Genomic DNA, 20,630 nt, shown 5'->3' on the forward strand with positions numbered 1-20,630 from the left:
GGAGTTCAGAGGCTCTGTCACCCAGCCCTAAATCCTTTGGGTAACCTACAGCAAAACCAAGAAGAAATATTTCACACCAGATGCCCATGTCTCTTGAAGAGAAAATGTAGCCACTCCCTCCTAGAAACACTGAAGATTATTAGAGTGGCAAAATGAAATCTATGGGAAAAATGCTTTCCTTTTTACCATTTCTTCTATGCCCAAGCCATTTTGTCTAGAGTGAATTCTTTGTGAACAATGAAAGGTAATCAATAAATTATCATCTCAATTCACAGACCCATCTTTTTTGAGAATAGCTTTCTAGGTTTAAAATCTCTTTTGTGTCACAAGCACAGAGGTGCCATTGACAGGGGGTATGAAGACATATCCCCTGCGGTAAATTAGGTCGGGAAACCACAATAAATAGCAAATCTCAATCTGTGGATCCTGAGACATACCAATCAAACCAAATCTATCTATCTATCTATCTATCTATCTATCTATCTATCTATCTATCTATCTATCTATCTATCTATCTATCTATCTATCTATCTATCTGTCTGTCTGTCTGTCTGTCTGTCTGTCTGTCTGTCTGTTTTAGAAAAGCTACCCAGCTACTTTCCGGTTGTTTTTTATGTGGGTATTGTTGGGTTTGGTTTTTTGTGTTGCTTTGTTTTAGTTTTTATTTTATTTTATTTTTTGGTACCTATACTGGGGCTTAAATCCAGAGCTTCCAATTGTCTCTTGGCTTTCTTATAGCTGGCACTCTATCACTTAAGCCTAGGCCTTCAGTCTGGCTTTTTATTGGTGTTTGAGTCTCATATACTTTTCTACCTATGTTGGCTTCACACTGTAATCCTCTAAGCCTCAGCCTTCTGTGAAGCTAGAATGACAGTCTTGAGCCACTGGTGCCCAGTCACATTCTCTTCTTTGTACCAGCATCATTAGCAGTGCATGGCAAGTATATTAATTACACACAGGTAGGTAGAAATTTAAGTTTAGTTCATTGGCCATTGATTATTGACAATGAGGAAAGCTATCCCTGTGTGAGGGGAGGAATCTTATGGGAGAGCTCTTCACCCAGTTGTGTTGTCAACGTAAAACTGGCTTTCAAAGAACAAAATCTTTACTACTGATATGCAGTGCTCTTTTGAAATGCACAACCATTTAAAACATGAAATCATTTAAAAAATTAGTTTTCTAGTTCAATTCACATTACATTAACCTTTATCTAAAAGATTGCTTGGCATAAATGTGAAACATTCTCATCGATCATTATGAAGAGAATCAAAATAGAGATACTTCAAACAATGACTAACACGTTTCTATTTTTGAATTTGGGGGATGATTTTTACCATTTTATAAGAAGAAAAAACCCTGATACTACTGATTAAATATCACTTTGATGCACATGATAATCATTTCAGTTGAGCCTTGGGGAAGGGGTCTCTGAAGCATGCTAAGTAATAAAGGAAATGAGTTGTACATATACTTTGGAAAGGGACCTCTCTTAGGATGATGGTATCTGGATAATAGAGTTGAGAGGACAGTTTCTAATGTGAGATGCCTAGACAATTCACCAACCAACATCTCCGGAATTTCTATGGGAAGGCGTTTCCCTTGGAATCATTATCTTATATCATGAGATTTATACTTGTGTGCCACTTCATTGTGTGTTGTTGTGGCCCCAGCTGTGAGTAGGTTGAACTTCATGACTATAGTGCATGGATAGATCATAATAAGAGACACACACACACTTAGATCTTTATAACGCCATGGGCTATGTACATAGCTTAAGCTAATATAATGGGGTAGAGGTGACTTTGTCTTCTCAGAATCCATGCTCTTTAAGCCCCCTCAACTTGAATGTGGTTAGGACAAGTAATTCTCTTCTAACTAATTGACAAGATGTTCCTTCTGTATTCTGTTAAAAAAAAAAAAGATTATAAGGCCTTCTTGCTTAGATTGACTATTGGTCTCTGGCTAAGAAACAAGGTGCTAGGAGTACAGTACTCAACAGAGAGGGATATATGACAAGGAGGTTGGGGCAGGAAACAGAGGTGCAATTTGACAGTGATTTGGAACCAAATTCCAATATCCAAGTGAACTTTAAAGTCTTTTTCTCTTGTCAAAATGTCAAACAAAAACTTGTTCCTGGCTGACACCTCATTATTTTCTCCAAATGGACTCAGCTAACCTTGCCTATATGTGTGTCAGAAGATTATAAATGCATTGGTTAAAGTGCTACCTGTGTAATAATACCATTACACATTAATAGAAAACTAACCCATACATAAGCAGGCTTCAAAATTTCTCTTCCTGTATTTCCTACACTTCTCATAGAATGTTTTTTTTTTTTTCTCAGATTTTGTCTTAAGAAGGAAGATGGTCTTCATAGGAGCTAAGGTCACAAAGGACCTGGGCCCAAACTTCTCATCTCCCAGTGACCCTAATATTCCTAGAGTCTACCCATAAAAATTTCCCTGGGCTGTATTTTATATTTTATCACCATCTCCATTAGTCCAATGTATAGTTATCATTTTATTCTTCCAATAAAGGATGAATAACTTCATATTACCTTGCATGTATATATAAAGTTATCATAAAGAAACAACAAAAGCTGATGATAATCAATAGAGAGAGGAAAAGGAAGGAGAGAAATAGAAGGTGTGCGTGGGGTCTAAAGTGAGGGATTCTACTGGCAAAAGGATAAAGGAATGCTATTCAGATAGATTACAACTATGAACATGAAATAAGAAAATTGTGGAGACAATTATTAGGGAGAGGGGAACAGATATTTTGATAAAGGGCATGAGATTTATCAGAACATAGTATGAATATTTAGAGTTATAACCATGATATCCCCATCCATAACTAATATAAGCCAATAAAAATTACATTCTTCTTAACCCACTCCATTAAATATTTTCAACTTGCATTATTCCTTAAAGGTATAGTTCATTAGAGCACTGAATCTAAAATACAGGTGCACTTTGATTACTCTAGAGCCAGTTCAACTCCTATTATACTAAACTAAATAGAGTCAGAGAGAGGGTAGTTGAAGTTTTTGAAAACTTGTAGACATGAACATACTTTTGAAACAGTTTGCCATTGTTGCAATAAAATATTTTCTAATTAGAAATGAATCGTTCCTGTTAATTACATTAACATATATGTGCATATGTTTGTATAATGAATCAGATTGATTCCAGTCTTAGTTCTGCTAATCTAAAATAGGGTGAATCTGTAAGTTTCAATTTTCTTAATTGAAAAGCAATTCCTAGCACTTTGAGGTACTTAAATATCTTCTTAGATGGTCAACAGTCTACGATATTTGTGCACTCAGATAAAAGCACCGTATAGAGTAATTTGCTTTATAGATAAATTTACATTAAACTTTTCAAAGTTACTTGCATGAGATTAAAGTGTTTTTTTTTCACTTAAAGTAAAGCAATGTTTTCTTAATGTGTACAAACATAAACATAACCACTATAATAGATAAAAGTCATTACAAAAAATCAATTCTCAATTATCCATGATGGTAAAAATGGATCAATGCATGCATAAATATATAGAGGAGACAAGAGATAGAAAAACTTGGGATCCCACACGTACATTTATTAGGAAAGCTAAAGATATTATTGCATTTTATATTAGAGTATTTGGTCTTGATAAGCTTTTGTTTAAGACCAACCTCAGTACTCAAAATAATTTTAAATTCACAATGTATATTTATACTAAATAATCTAGTGAGGTATTTATATCTCATCAGTAATCTAATGAAGTATTTATACTTATGGCTGCCTTGGACTTAACTTCAAATCCTTAAAAGAAGGACTTATTCATTTCTAGTTAGAAAAATCTGTTTAGAAGTTATATTAAAAATAGTAACTTAAATTCTATCTTGAGTAAAAGGCAGGGAGAACAGGATTTCTTCTTGCTTATTTGGCAATACAGTCTCTGTGACTTATCAACTTACTGCTGCTCAGTTCCAAGACCATGTCCTGCTTGAATACTAGAAGTGGGCCATGTGAACATTTCTCTTTGGCCAGCTAGTATGATGCCCTCCTTTTCCAAGAGGCACTGGAGAGATTGTGCAGGATGAAGGTGAATCACCCTTTCCCTGCCATGAGTTCTCTTCGCCCTGCTTCCAGTGTGTCATGTGTGACAGACCATTGGTGCTCACCACCAAGAGAGCTGTGACTATACTCTGCATGTCTCAGCAAGTTTCACCCAACCTAGCTGGCATTCCAATCAGTTTAAGTGGACCTCAGTGGATGCTTCCTATCAAGGTGCATCAGTGCCCAGTGAATATACTCCCAGAAAGATCCAGCAGCACTCAATGCTAGCTTCCTAGTAAGCCCACTTCCCCAAGATGTAGTTTTAGAAGCAGCTGCTAACAGCACTTCCTGGGGATGGGCTCAAGATTGCAAGTATCCTTCTTGGATTCCAGCAAACTTCTCTGCATTTAGTGTGCCATAGCATTATTCTCTCCAGTGGGAACTGAATCTTGCTTTGGGTGTGGAGTCTTTCCACGTTTGTTACTTCCTTGGATAAGCTTCCGTCAGTTCCAAAAAGTAATGATTACTCCTTTTATCTACCAGCCATCAATAAGATCATCTCTACTCCTCAGGAGCTAATCCCTGTTGCTAATTCATAATTATTTATTTTAGTTGTTCCCTGTTCTAATTACGGTGTGCTGACTTGGTCCCAATTGTGGGAAAATGCTATTGAGAATAGTACTGGAAAAATTTTCTCAAAAATGGGATCTGGAAATCAATTTGGTTGTGCTTCAGGCTTAAGTGCAATGCTGAGCACCTTGCCAGTGGGAACTGTTACGCAAATACTGTGTGGTATACAATGACATCATAATTGAACTAGCTATTCGTCACCTTTAGTTGACTGTAAAGAGCTAAATGAAACAAGTGCTGTAGAATAGCACAGTGGTAAATGATAACTATTATTCAATATCCAGTTCTAGTATATTACAATGCAGATGATAAGGGTAAATCAAAAGCCAACAGACTGATTGATAAGACTGATTGAAAAAGACAGGCTTAAAAAATAACGAGAGAAGTGGGTGGTAACTGTCCTGAGTATTACTTCAACCTGAAGAATGTGTTGCTTTCAGTTAATCTCATAAAAGTACCCTTTAAAGTAACTTCTCCCTACTTCCAACTTACATTTTGATGATGTAAAAAATTAAAAGCAATCAAAAATATTTTTAAAAACAAGAATGAATGATAGCTAGAATCTCTGCAGATTTTGTCCTGACTGAACATATTGCGTTAAATTCAGATACATTGTGGAAGGCATGTCTTTCTTTTCTGTTTCTTTTTCTTATTTTTATGGTCGATTGTTGGGTCTGAACTCTGGGCCTGGGCGCTGTCCCTCAGCTCTTCAGCTCAAGGCTAGCACTCTACCACTTGAGGCACAGCACCACTTCCAGATTTTTATGCTTAACTAGTGCAAAAGAATCAAACCCAGAGCCTCATGCATGCAAGGCAAGTATTCTACCACTGAGCCACCTTCCTAGCCCTGTTTTTCATCTTTTTTGAAAGAGAAAACAAGAATGGAACTATACTAAAGAAAAAAATAGGTAATTGATTTTTTCTTTTAATCCCATGATTCATTCTTCATTCTCTTGTCCCTGTAAATACCAGAAAAATGAATACTGAGTAACACCTCACTGTCTTTACCCATGTCAAGACTTACACCTCTATAAAATTTCAAATTCAAAAATATTATGGAGTCCTGAAGGATTTTAGAGGCTTAAGGTTCATGAGATAAGTTTTCAGAATAAAATCTTGGAATACTTTTATATTGCACTACTAGTCTTTGTAAACAGCGCTGTGAAGCAATATGCCCTGGGCTCATTGGCACTGAAGATAAAGAAAGGTTGAAAATGAAAGAGGCAAATATTTATCAAACAAATACAAACAAAAGGGAAACAGGGATGGAAATTTTAATTCCAGACGAAGTTGAATTCAAAGCCAAAAAGCATTGAAAATGCAAAAAGGTTTGGCAAGAGGTATGATCCTAATAAAGACCAGTCACAAAAAGTTATACACCTAATTATATAATGTCCAATTAGAAAAAAGCAGAAACTGTTGGAAATGCAAGAAAAACTTGACAGAAGCATAATTGGTTGGGAGGTTTATACCACATTTTCACCTTTTATAAAGCAGTTGAATAGAAAAAAATTTAGCTAAACAGAAGGGAAAACACAATGCCATCAAGCAGTAGGCATTCGAAAGTTTCAATCACTTCTATCAATTCATGTACTGGACAAGGGCATAATGTACTCCATCTCCAGAAATCCTGTACTGGGTACTGTATGGATATGCCATCACATAGGGTTATAGAAGTTACAGTCAATATTTATACGCTATCCTTGTGTCTGGAAGAACAAAATCCCGCCCAACAATTCTTGTCTTACTAGTAAATTCTTTCCAGATTTGACCTTGCAAGTTTCCAAAGTTGGAAATAAAGAGTCCTTATTGTCTGCAAGCTAATCTATTCACTTAGACAAATTAACATATGTGCCTGGATTCTTTCTTAGACACACTCTGAATCCCATTACAGGGAATGCAAAGATAGCTTCACTTCCCAAATTCATCAACATGGTCCTAGGAAAGCTGAGGTCAGCCTGGTCCTGAGGCTATGGGCTGTGTGTGACCTTTCTCTAGAGTGGACAGAGCTCAAACCCATGGGTGAGTGAGAATTGATCTGAGCTCATGTTGACCACTCATGACCTAAACCAATAAGACTAAACTTGACCTTCCCAACTAATAATCAGTAGATTAAGCCCAAAGAGTCAAAAACTGGGCAGTCATTATAACAGAATGAGAAACAAGACTAACAGAGATACACCACAGAGAAAGGAATGTTTCTTCTTTCCTTCTTTTCTCCCTTGCTTTGCTTCTAAGTTTCTGCATATCTGACCTATTTCTCAGGTCACAATTCTTAATTATATCTACTCTATCTAGATACAGAAACTGTTTCAAAATGGTCCAACTCCAGGGCTGGGAAGGTGGCTCAGTGGTAGAGTGCTTGCCTTGCATGCCTGAGGCCTTGGGTTCGATTCCTCAGCACCACATAAGCCAAAAGAAAAAAGCTGGAAGTGGTGCTGTGGCTCAAGTGGTAGCATGCTAGCCTTGAGCTGAAGAGCTGAGGGACAGTGCCCAGGCCCAGAGTTCAGGCCCCACGACCAGACCCCCCCCCAAAAAATGGTCCAACTCCAAAATATTTTTCTTTTCTTTTCTTTCCTTTTTTTCTTTCTTTTCCTTTTTTTGCAAGTCCTGTGGCTTAAATTCAGGGTGCAGGCACTGTCCCTAACCCTCTTTTGCTCAAGGCTAGCACTCTACCACTTGAGCCACAGAGCTACTTCTGTTTATGTGGTACTGAGGAACTGAACCCAGGGCTTCCTGCAGGCTAGGCAAGCACTCTACCACTAAGCCACATTTCCAGCTCCCAAAATTTTTTTCTTCTCCCTGTACTTGACTCCAATTTCCACTGTAATGAATGAAACCACTGTTCATCTAACAGCAGTCAAAGGGGCAGTGGATGGGGAAACACTGACTTTTCCCCCCACTTGTCTTTAAGTATAACTGTTCCTTAGCTGATGTGTTGATTGTTTCCCAGAAAGCAACAAGCATATGTTTTTGTATCCAAGGATGTTTCCTAACTTACATCACATACATTTTTTTCTGATAATCAGAAGGAAATCCACCATAACTCTGAGGGTCAGATTTAAGTCTGGTTTTAGTAAGACTTTGCATATTTTTCTATATTGTTGATATTTCAGTAGGAAGCAAGAAGAAATTACTTGGTCTAACTGAGCAAATGTCATGGATAACACTGGAGGGATAGAGTTGGATTTATTGGCTTACTGTGCGCTAATCTGGTTAAAGACGTATTGTAGAAAGGATGGGGAATGGTCATCAAGAGTTAAATACAAAATGGATAATACAGTGACCATTAGACATTGGTCAGTTCTCTCCTGTCTGTGGAAGTTTTAATGGAATTTAGATCATAAAGGGTAAGACGAAGGTAGCCAGCATTTTCTTTCACCGTGCCCAAAATATGAGGGTTTCATATTATAGTGTATCTACACATAAAACAGTGATTGCCCCAAGACTGCAAAAAGACTTCTATTTTTGAAAATTTTGTAAGGATTAAAATATATTCATGACAAAAATATATGAGATCTATTGGGTTTTCTGTGTATAAATTTTTACTATTTTGCACCAATCTGCTAGCTGAGAAGGAAAATCCAATTTGCATGGCTCCTGTCAGTCACATGTGGTTTGGAAATACTTATGCATTCCAGATGGACTCTGTAAACTGGAGAATCATATCCTATTTCCACTGGTTTGCATGCATGCATATAAAACTTGTTTTCCCACAGTGCCACATGAAAACAAGTGAAGAACGAGCAGTAGTGCTCACAATTAATCAACTTCTTGGTTGAAATTTCACAACTGTGATCTGATCGTGAGAATTCTTTTCCCTTACAGCGAGAGAGGCTATGACTTCTACTTCATTGGTTTTCTTGTTCAGTTCTGTTCCACATTAAAAGATAAAGTCAACATCTGCCCTTACGTACATAGTTTCTGTTATCTAACCATGTGCCAGGCCCTCTGCTTAGCACTAGGAGATACAGAGAAGAACTCCCCACTCCACAAAGGGAGCTTGGAGGTTGATAAATGCACAACAAGTAAATGAATAATTATTACTCAGCAGGTTAGCCACTTTGTACAGTTTGGATTGTGTATTACATCCTACAGCAACAGTAAAAGAGTTTGCCAGAACTTCACAGAAGGTGATTCCTGATGGATGAGGAGGAGTTCTAGTGAAAGAGGAATGGACACATTCAGAAAGCTAAGAGCATTATGTACATAATTCATGAAGAACACAGGCTACAGGGAGCAGAAAGAAATTCTGTATGGTTTAAGGCTAGATGTAGAGTCAGTACAAACGTTAATTTGAAAACACATCAGGAAGAGGCTATAATTCTCATAAGCACTGGGATTTTGACTTTCTCATTCCGCATTCTCATGTTAATGATGGGGGTATTTTCTTACTAAGCAGACCCAGTTGTCACAATGACCAGTATCCAGATGTAATCCCTTCCCTTTTCTCTTTTCCTGGCTCTTAGCACAATATCAGCATCTAGCTAGTGATCAATTCAAGAAAACAACATTTCTGCAGTTGGTGGATAGTTTCTAAGGAAACCCAGTAGATTGTGTCCTTATGAAAAATGCTTCCGCTGAGAATAGGCTGGATTTGTTTATTACCTGATGATGATGAGGAGGAGGAGGATCCTTTGATAGTTGTATATCCTTAGATAGTTATACAAGGGGTTTCAATTCAATATGCTAACTTGCATGGACAATTCAACATATATATACATATATACACATCTATATGTATAAAATATATACATATATGTATATATGTGTACGTATGTATATGTATATATTTATACATATAGATGTATATATATACATATAAATATATACATATATATATATATATACTGTGTGTTTCTGCTCATTTTAGATAAAGATCGATAGATCACACACACATACATATCACATTTTCTTGATCCATTTTGGGTGGTTTCTATAACTTGGACATGATGAATTGTGCAGCAATGATAGCAATGAACATAGGTGTGCAGATGCCCTATTGTATCCTGACATGCAATCTTTTGGATAATCACTCAAGAGTGATATCAATGGGGCATGTGGTATGAGAGGAATATGCTAAAAATAGTAAGCTACTTTTCCTATAAACATTACATTATGAAAAGATTTTGGTTTCCCTCTTGGGAAGTCTACAATGTCTTCACAATTTCAGGTTCCCATTTGCCCTTGGATCATTAGCTATCACACCTAAGATGTTTGAATACCTTAGAGAGAGGTCCACATGGCAGGGAACTGAGATACACCTATGTGAGCATGCTCACTACCAACACCTCTGAGGGTGAACCTGGATGTGGACCTTCTGACATACCACCAGCCACACAGATAAGCTTAAGAGGAAGTTCTCCAACCCCTCTTGAGCGTGATTGAAAGTTCAGAAGAGATCCTAAGTCTAAGTCACTCAACCAAGGTGCGTCTAGATGCACCAGGTGAACACAGGAACTTTGAGGTACCATTTGTTGTGTTAAATCACTAAATTTGGTATCATTTTCTTTGTAGCAAGAGATATGTAGTATGTCCTAATAGCACTATCTCCATCTCCCTCTCAGAGATGGGTTTCTGGTGTATTTTCTGGTATAAATAAGCTTTTGTGATCACGTTCCTGACCACTTGTAATAAGCCAGTGGTCTTATTGCCCTCCCAGAAATAATAAACCTGTTACTTTGGTTCCACTTACTTGATTAAACCCTAGAATGATTCTACTTGAACTTCAGCATGCACGGTTGAGTTCAAACTGTTCCCTGTCTCCAATCTTGGACACACCAACCTTCTAGCTAGACAAGGGACCTTTATCTGCCTAGACAATCGCAATCACAAATGTCAACAGAAAGATGCAAGTAGTTGAAATATTCTCTATTTCCATATGTAACCTTCAATGGACACATGACATGACTTGACAAATAATTGTTAAATTTGCTCTATACACTGTCCAGGTGGGAACAAGTGGAAAAATGTACATTGCTCAGGGAACATTGAGTTTTTGGCAGAGGATTTTTGGCAGTTTATATAACAATGTTGATTTGAAGTCAGTGGTTTTATGTAAAAAAGATGTTAAGACCTTGTAGGATGTTAAAATATTTACATAAAATTATGCAAAGCTAAGAAAAGAAGGGAAACATAAAATACACAATGATGCTTCTACAAGTTATTGTTTGCTTGCTTCCTAAGATATTTTGTTGTTGTTATTGATTGTGGGGCTTGAACTCAGGGCCTGAGCACTGTCCTTGAGCCTCTTTGTGCTCAAGGGTAGCGCTCTACCAATTAAGCCACAGCACCACTTCCAGTTTTTGAGTGGTTAATTGGAGATAAGAGGTTTTGGGGGATGCTTCTGCCCTAAGGCTTTTTATTTTTTAGTCGGTTGTGGGGCTTGAACCCTGGGCCTGGGCACTGTCCCTCAGCTCTTCAGCTGAGGTAGGTCACAGCTCTACCACTTGAGCCACAGTGCCACTTCAGGTTTTCTGGTGGTAAATTGGAGATAAGAGTCTTCATGGATTTTCCTGCTGGCTTTGAATCACGATCCTCAGATCTCAGCCTCCTGAGTAGCTAGTATTACAGGTATGAGCCACCAGTGCCCAGCCCTGAGTTTTTAATAGCTTCTGTGTCCATATTTTCATAATTAAGCAGCCACTGATTATACATATTACATACCTAAGAAGTATCAGGGTATCATAGCTACAAGAAAAAGAGAGTTAAGGAAGAGAGGAGACTTTGTACCTCTGTTCCAGATGATCTTGCTCTGAAATGCAGTCAATGGGAACTGAAGGACTGATACCCTCTACTGTCCTTAGAGCCACTGCTGAGACGCCCACCAGTGGGGATGAGAAATTTAGCAACATGGAGGTGGTTTGGTGGAAGAGGGTATTTGCATGATGGGTCACATTAATAACCAGTGGATTGTGCTGGCACGACAGTTCATGGGTTCCTGGAGAGGCATAAGGACATGAATAATATTTTAGAGGCATTCATCTAGAACCATGTTTCCAGGTCTAGTGTTCATTTTATCTACTCAATAGCTGTGTGATGCAGGTACCTCTCCAAACATTATCAGAGATAGACTAGTGGCTCTGAAGATATAATTCTCATACTCACCAAGAGAGTGGTTTCCTCCATTGACATCAATCAGGTAAAGGGTCAATGTTGGCCGCTGATGCTCCCCAGAGGCCAGGCCATCAGATGCCAAGAAAATAAAAACTTCTGTGGCAAGTCCTGGCCTATTGAAACACACCTAGGCACAAGCACATGCATGGAAGAATCATTATGTCATAGGCAATTAAGATATATGCTATCCCAGTCCTATCCTTCCAGATAGCTTTCTATTCATAAAGTATGGTTCCTTTTCCTTCTTTCCTTCCTTCCTTCCTTCCTTCCTTCCTTCCTTCCTTCCTTCCTTCCTTCCTTCCTTCCTTCCTTCCCTTCCTTTCTTCCTTCCTTCCCTTCCTTCCTTCCTTCTTTCCTTCCTTTCTTTCTGTGTGTGCACAAGTACTAGAGCTTGAACTCAGGGACTTATGACCTTGCTTGGCTTTTTGATTAAAGACCTCAAGGCTACTGCTTTACCACCTGAGTCATAACTCCACTTCAAGCTTTTTGGTGGTTAATTGGAGAAAAGAGTGTCATGGACTTCACTTCCTGGGCTGGCTACAAACCTCAGTCCTCAGTCTCTGCCTTCTACACAGCTAAGATTTGGGATTACAGGAGTGAGTTTACCAGTGCCTGGCTTCCTTCTTCTTTACAAATGGAATATATGAATATGTATATATTCTATCTTATATACACTTACATAATATAGTTATATATTCTTTATTATCTATATATACAATTACACACACATACACACACACACACACACACACACACACACACACACACACACACACACACACACACACAGTGGCATAGAAAAGTATCCAAAGTAGCATCAAACACTGAGATGGGATGGGAAGAAGATAATTTTCAGCTACTGTGGTTCTATCTTTTTCTGAAACTTGCTTACCACAACTGTTTATTTTAGTTGGACTTGTCATTCTTTAAACTTCTCAAAATAATCATTCGGAAAGAACATTGCTGGAGACAATAAGCCACCACTGAGCTCGTCAATACCCCCTTTCCACTCAAGTGAGAGCAGTGAACAAAATGATCACCCAGCCAACATCTAAGTTAACAAGCCAAGTTGTGAACAGCCTCAACTTCTGAACTGTTAAACCTAGTTTTCCTTCTCCATCTCCCTACATAACTCCTCTAGGCCCACATTTTTCTCAGAGTGTCTCATTTAACATGCGAATTATGACATAGGAGAAAGACTATTGCAGAATCCTCAAACTGCGTATTCCTTTCTGTTTGCCTGGTGTCCCAGGCTTCCCCTATGCCTGACTGGTAAAGAAATCAACACAGAGACAGAAAAATTCAGTTGTTTATAAGACGTATTCTATGTGGTTAGGCTGATTAATACTATACCAAAGTTTCAATGTAAACTATGAAAACTTTGTCATGGAAATCCATCAATAGAAAATGAAACTTATGAGACTCATGTACAAAGTAAAGCTTTTATTCTACAAGCCAAGTTTAAGGATCCAGACCTTATTTTCCATGCTATATCTATTTGATGGAGTATTTCTGATTGTTGAATATTACTCCTAATTTCTGTTGAAAATAACTCCAACTTTTCCTACATAGGTGCTGTATTCTTAGAAACTCTATGTGTATTTCTCTGGCTTTTTCTCAGGTTCTAAGGGTGATGTGGCCCAATGAAATCTGTTCTGGGTGTAAAAGCAAGGTCTGACTCCTAATGGCAGGGACTACCTTGCAAGTGGGCAGCAGGAGAGTAAAACATGTTTTCTACTTTAACAAGCATTCTTTTTATCCACAGACTGGTGTTTCCTGAGTCTTGGCAGTGTGTTTATAGTGTCCATTACACTGCTAGCTTAATTAGGGTGATTTTATGATTTCGGCGGTCAAAGCAACACAGCTTTCTCTTCTTCCTCCCTCCTTTGAGGGAAAAACCAGCCACACACAAGGTATCTTCACCCTGTCCCTTCCATTTCTCCTCTTTGAAGTAATAAACATCCCTCTAAAACTTAAGAGACTTCCAGACCCATAGATTATGGCATCAATATGAAGTTCTCTGTGTCTGGCTGGGTCAGGACTGAGCATGAAATGAATACTCGGGAAACCAAGAGCCCAGCTGTGGACCCCAGCAGCAAATGACATCAAAGTCCCCAGGGAACTCTCATAACTTCTTCCTTTCCATATACCACAAAAGAGACCTGAGCACTAGAAGAAATTCTGGATCACTTCCTGAGACAGGGACACACAACTTCCAAACAAGTACCTGGTGTCTTTACCTCAGTATGTCTCAGACGTAAAGGGCAGGGCAAATTCATGTCTAATGGGAGAACTCAATCTTTTCCACATTCTGTTGGATTCAAAAATAGATATCACTCACTCCAAACTAGTTAGTAAAAGTGTGCTGAGAGCCCATGCCCAAACCTTTCAAGTCATTCTGCATCTCCTGGTAATATTCTCCTTTGTTCTTTGCCTCTCAGTACCAAATCACCTTGCTATCTTCAATGGTTGTTTCTCTGTGCCATGATTTGTGGGAAGAGATTTTATAAAGCAAAGCTTCAGTAAGAATATAGGGGCAGAAGAATGTTTGCTACACAACACAAAGACACACATGCATTGGATCAAGTAAATGGGAGGCTGAGTCTTGAACATCTCACCCAGGACTGATTCCTAAGATTACGACATACATGTAACACTAGGAAAAACTGGGATTTATTTTCAACAGACACCAGGAATGACATGAAGCTATCAGGAACAAAGCCAAAGTAGAATTACTACATCCAACAAGCCCAGTGGGATGAGTCTAGTTTCATTCTCAGTTGAACCCAAGCACATCCCATAACAACGATGGTATGAGAAGATGTAAATTCTCTCCCACAACTACTGGCAACTGAAACTGAGGTCTGTTGAAATCTCCCCATATATACATTATATATATTAGGTACCCAAACAGGGGTTAAAGGAACTGCTCTGAGTTTAATTCTTAAATGAATATGTCTTAGCTAGATAAAGCTGAGAAATCCTTTCTCTGGTTAGAGCTTGAGGTTCTTCTCAACAATTGAGAAATAGAGAAACTAATGGTGAGTAAAATTAGAAGTTTATTTCTTCTGAAAGTGTTTTAAATATTGAAGTAACAATTATATATTTAAAATATATTTAATGTGTTCATAATATATTATATGTAATATATTACATAATTAAATAATCAATATTATATGTTATATGTAATATAATATATAATTATTATATATAATATATTATATGTGTAATATTATATATAATATATTAGATGATATATAATATACACTGAATGGTATATACAATATATAACACATATATTTATATATAAATGGCCCAAACTATTTTTGCTATATATGGGAGAATGAATTTCATGTTCTTATATGTGAAAGCAATTAAGTAGCTTGGTCAGAAAATTTGGCAACTGGAATCTCTTCTACTTTACATCTTTGTCACCCTGATCTCTCAAGCATGACCCATGAAGTGTAATAGTTATAGGATTCCTATTTAGGACAGAGATCACCAAAACATCCCAGGGTCTACTTAGACCTGAGATGTGCACCAAACACTTCATGAGAAAAATCCTAATGAATAAAAAATCAGAAAGAGTATTTGATTTATGTGTAACATTTTCTTATTTGTTTTAGCAAGGAAATTTCATTTGTATACACTATAAAACTATTTTGAATATGTCTACAAAGCAAAGAAACTATGATTAGATTTCAAAAAAGAGGCAAGAACTTTCAAAAAATCAAATGAGCCTGAAGTCTAAGGAATGGTTCCAAGACAGAGTGATTGTCAGTAAAAGAAAGCAAATCTATCACAAAGTAATTGGAAACACAGAAAAAAAACCATAAAGGAGTAATATCATAGGGAGATAAATATCATAGGGAGGTAAATGGATATGATAGAGACAGATGATTGATCTTTAACAATTGATAGAGATCTGGACAAATGTGTGACAGAGGTAGTTAGATGTTGATAATAAAGTTAAGCAGAGATGATATTGATGCTAGGTAGCTAGATAGGAATGTAGATAGATGGCAGATAGACAGACAGGCAGGCAGACTGACAAACAGACAGACAGATAGATATGGACAGAGATTTGGGAAGAACCAGCTATTCATGCACTTGCTTTTTCATTTGAAGACTACACCTTAAAAACCCAGCTTAACTACTGGCCACTAGTGAAGTTTAAGAAGAAAAAAAGTCTCTCTATGCAAGAACTGTTTAGGCTTAAGAAATCCCTCTCCAGCTTGCCTGCTGGGCACTGACATATTCAATATGTACCCAACCCAAGCATTTCAACTTCCAGGTCATCCTTTGTGGTGGTCACTGGATAACAGGCCCTGACACTATACCACAAACTTGAAAAGAATCTTCTCTGAGGTTTTAAAATGTGTTTGCTTAGTTCTTGGGTTGTTGTTTTTCTGTGCCTTTCCAACTGTTGCTCACTTATGGCACTTCCTGATTCCAGAGGGTAAAGGGAGGCCTTGGACAAGAGAAGGCAGATACTACATTCTGTTTGCACTGGGGGATTTCATGCTTTGTGGGAGCTTCCTCAGCAAGCTCAGTGGATTTCGATTCCTATTGGAGATTTTTGAATTTTACTGTCTTCGGGATACCTAGATTTTGTTATATAGGATTCTGAACAAGGATTCTAAAAGCGAAAATGAATGTCTCCTAAGTAAATCCAAGAGAGAAAGCTAGATTTTCTCATTGTAATATTTCTCCTTTTTTTTTTTTTGGATGGCACCAGTGTTTTTAATTTGAGGTGAGCAGGAGAGCAGATTCTTTAGAAAATTTGTTGATATTTGAGATGTCTTTCCTCCTCCTCCTCAAAAAGAAAAAAAAAAGTCATTTAAACACTTAGTCGTGAAAGTTTTATGCAGTTTTAAAGAGCTTGAGAGATACTTTTAATAGCCACATGTAATCCAATTAGAGTCATCAAGTATTAGAATAAAGATACTTGTACTATTGGTTCAACCATGTACTTTATCTATAAATAAAAATAATCATAAGATTTGGGCAATTTTATATGTCACAGCCTACTAATATTGTTACTTTTGTAGATTTTAGAAATGTTCCCAAAGTAGAGATTGACTTCTGAAGTTCCAGAGGTTCTTACCTAAATTCCAAAGTTACTAGTCAATGGAAGGGTAAGTGGCAATCAAACTTTGTGAAAGTTAGCTTGGTTATTTCCAGGTTTTAGGATATAAGTAAAAGCAGCCGTGGGTTTCACGGCTTATTCAACTTCCTTCCCAAATCAAAGCCTCTGTTCTAGTATTGATCAAAAAGCAGATGACTTTTCTGCACCATTCATTTACAGTACAAGGAAGTAAAAAAACTCCATGAGTTTATGAATACTAGTGTGCACGGGCTGAGAGTCAAAAAATGTATCATTTGGCAGATTGGTAGAAGAGGTTTGAATCAAATCAGGTCACAGGCTCCGAAGCTTGTAAGTGAGTTTCCTCATCTGTGATTTTAGCTATCAAGAGCCAGCCTGCAGAGATTGTCGAAAGAGATTATGAGATGTAGAAATTGGGTGAGAGGGGACAGGACCATATTTCATAACTGTGGCACTCAGCACACAGCCAAGTCTTTCTGAAGTTGTGCTTAAAGCAAACTTGATCTTATGAAAGATTATGCCACTTCCCAGGAGGTAGGGGGGAGGTAGGCAGTGATTTTATGGTAGGGGGAAAATGGTACAAAGTAAGACACCTCCAAGGCCATCCTAGATCCCTATGGCACTATGGCATAGGCCTCCTTCCCAGTCCCTCACACATGTGGACATCACTGCACATTCACAACAAACTTACTGCATGCAATACTTCATCTCAGACCCTGGATCCTGGGGAACCCCCTTTTTAAGATCAAACTTGAGAAACCATGGTAAGGACTATAGCTGAAGAAGGTCTTCTTCAACATAAGAATGCATAACACAATCGTTTAAATAGAGATACAGGTGGACCCATTGCAACAATGAGATGTACAAGTCGTTATGTTGAAAAACAAACTTTACAACTTTGGCCAGGAAGGGATAGGAAGGGGAAACAAAGGAGGAGGCAACAAACAATGCTTGATAAGAAATGTACTCATTATCTTGCCCATGTAATTGCAGCTCCTCTGTATGGTATTTTCACAATAAAAAAAAAAAAGAAAAGAAAAGAAAACACCATGAAAAGAAAAAAAGAATGCATAACCAAGGAGAGGGATGAGCATATCCCCAAGCTAGCAAATGCCCATCCTGCAGGAAAAATACCACTTTCTCATTTATTAGTGAATTTAGTGTCTGTGAAATTGCCATACTAAGGACTGGCAAAAGCTTCCACATGAAATCAATACAAAATTAATCATGTAGATTTGTGGCAATCCTATGAGTGTTTTACCATCTGGAAACGGATTGCTCAGTCACTGGCAATGGCCATTCTGTGTTAGAGAGCTAGGCTGGTCTCTGATGGAAAAGCCAATCATACACGTAGACATTTTTACTTTTTTCAGCATCCCCAAGGATCATGGGGAATCATAAATGTTAATATTCCTAACAAAATATTTTCCTTGGGAAGCACAAGGACTTTTTAGAAATTGCCATCATGATGATAGAAATATCTTCAATTTATCATAGGAATTTTTCCTCCCTATTAAACAAAGAATTCTGTACTTAACTAAATTTTCACTTGATGCATCTGAAATAATTTTGCATTATTCTGAACATCAACTATTTTGTGAATGATGAGATAATGGTCTTAAAGAGGCAGTGTTTCTCAAACTCAAATGCTCATCCAAATTGCCTAAGAATCTTGCTAAAATGCAGACAACATTAGTGCACCTGCGATACTGTAATATTAGCAGACTTTGACAACTGTTTATTAAGAAACATGTCTTTGAAGATATCAATAGATAGCATTATCTTTCTCCTTAGCAACAGGAACACTTAAGACTTTACTTTTGCTACTCATTGCATTTGTTTTTTTATCTTCTTTTTAAAATTCACTACCAAGCTTAAATCTAAATGAAAACCTGGAAGGAATCATCTAGTATAAACATCTCATTTGAAAGAAAATTGAAAAGAAAACTGATGCGGAGGGGAGATTAGATGATTTATATAAAGGCTACTTGACTGGCTAATGACAAAAATAGAGATTACAATATTGTTCTTCTGAATGCATATATTCTTCTCATTTCTAACCCACCTACTCTGTTGCTCCATTCCTATAGGACATTCAAATAGCTCATATTGCCAGAGTTCTATGTAAGATCTCCACAGAAAAGGTCTTACAAACTTTTTTGGAATTTCTTTGTTTTTTATGTTTTTCTATAAACAAAAATCCAAAGCAGACTTAATGTCTTTTACATATGCTCTTTTATTTTTTGCCAAATTATGAAAGCTAAACAGCTCCTACATGGTATAAACCATCTCTGAATAAGTGATTTACACCTGAATGATTAAAAATAAATTAGATGAGTTACCAGATAAAAAAAATCTCAAAGGACAATATCTGCCTAAATTTGATCATCTGATAAAATAATTTTAGTAGTAATATTTACATATATTGCATGGACATATTTAAACTAAATACCATTGACCACATATCTGAATTTTAAAGTAAACTGAATGTTTTAATTTTTACAATTCAATATTGTAAAAATATAAGAAAGCACTTACATAGGATTGTGATAATTATTTTATAATGTATAAATATATTGAGATATAATCTGGTTATGATTGCAATTGTCACAATTCAGAAGCTGAGGCAGGAATATCATGTACCAAAGATTGAAGAAAGAATATGAGAAAAAAAGGAAGAAAGAAAAGGAAGGAGATAATGAAATACAAATCAAGCAAATAGAGGAAATCAAGGAATGAATGAAAGAATTATGTGGTTATTTGTATAAATAATATTCATATGGGGAAAATAGTAAGAGTAATAGAGACTTTTTCATTAACTAATGCAGTGCACATTTTTATAATGGACTGGTCATTAATTCTTTTTTTTTTTTTTTTTTTGGTCCGATTGCAGGGCCTGTACTCTGGGCCTGGGCACTGTCCCTCAGCTCTTCAGCTCAAGGCTAGCACTCTACCACTTGAGTCACAGCGCCACTTCCGGCTTTTTTCTTTTTGCTTATGTGGTGCTGAGGAATCGAACCCAGGGCCTCATGCATGCAAGGCAAGCGCTCTACCACTGAGCCACCTTCCCAGCCCCTGGTCATTAATTCTTGAATGAATAAAGACTCACAATTTATCTGCTTCTGAAAAGATATACTACCAAAAGGAGGAAAGAAAAAAGCAGCCTCTAATAATGTCCTACCTGGGCTGGGAATGTGGCCCCGGGTTCGATTCCTCAGTACCACATAAACAAAAAATAAATAAAATGTCCTACCTGACATAATAAAAATATTACTATGCTTTGTTTGGAAAACATCAATGCTAGATACAAACAAAATGATATTTAAAATTCAAGATTTTAAAAAGGAATTGAGTAAAACTACCTATTTCCTAGAACAAACTGATAATAATATCTCTGTATGTCAAAATTTGTTAAATTTTATTAAAACAAAATTTTAATTTAATTTAATTTTAATGTTAATAGTATTTAAAAGGAAAAACTGAAGAACAAGAAAAAAATAAATCAGCCAAGGATTCAACACAAGGAGCTAGAAAAAGAACATCAGTGTAAATCTATAGAAGTAAGAAACAAATAATAAAGATAAGGGTAGAAATCAATGAAATAGAGAAAGATAGAACCAGAAGAAATATGAGAAAAAGAAAAGGTTAGTTGAATGCACTAGTCAGGTTTCATGTATAAATTGTTTAAATAGGATATAAATTGCAACAATGAGATGTACAAGACGCTATGTCAAAAA

General features: G+C 37.0%; 1 protein-coding gene across 3 annotated transcripts in view; it reads right to left on the reverse strand.

The window, feature by feature from the left end:
- Positions 1 to 20,630, reverse strand: part of Pappa2 (pappalysin 2) — a 221,801-nt gene that overhangs the window by 85,360 nt on the left and 115,811 nt on the right. For all 3 annotated transcript variants that reach the window (XM_070034409.1, XM_070034410.1, XM_070034411.1), the window contains 2 exons: positions 11,778 to 11,913; positions 11,403 to 11,610 (listed from right to left, as the gene is read on the reverse strand). In XM_070034409.1, coding sequence (XP_069890510.1) covers positions 11,403 to 11,610; positions 11,778 to 11,913 — 344 coding nt within the window. The remainder of the gene's footprint in view (positions 1 to 11,402; positions 11,611 to 11,777; positions 11,914 to 20,630) is intronic.

Source organism: Dipodomys merriami, unplaced genomic scaffold, assembly GCF_024711535.1.
Source record: "Dipodomys merriami isolate MVZ:Mamm:240054 unplaced genomic scaffold, mDipMer1.0.p SCAF_24, whole genome shotgun sequence".
Classification (NCBI taxonomy): Eukaryota; Metazoa; Chordata; class Mammalia; order Rodentia; family Heteromyidae; genus Dipodomys; species Dipodomys merriami.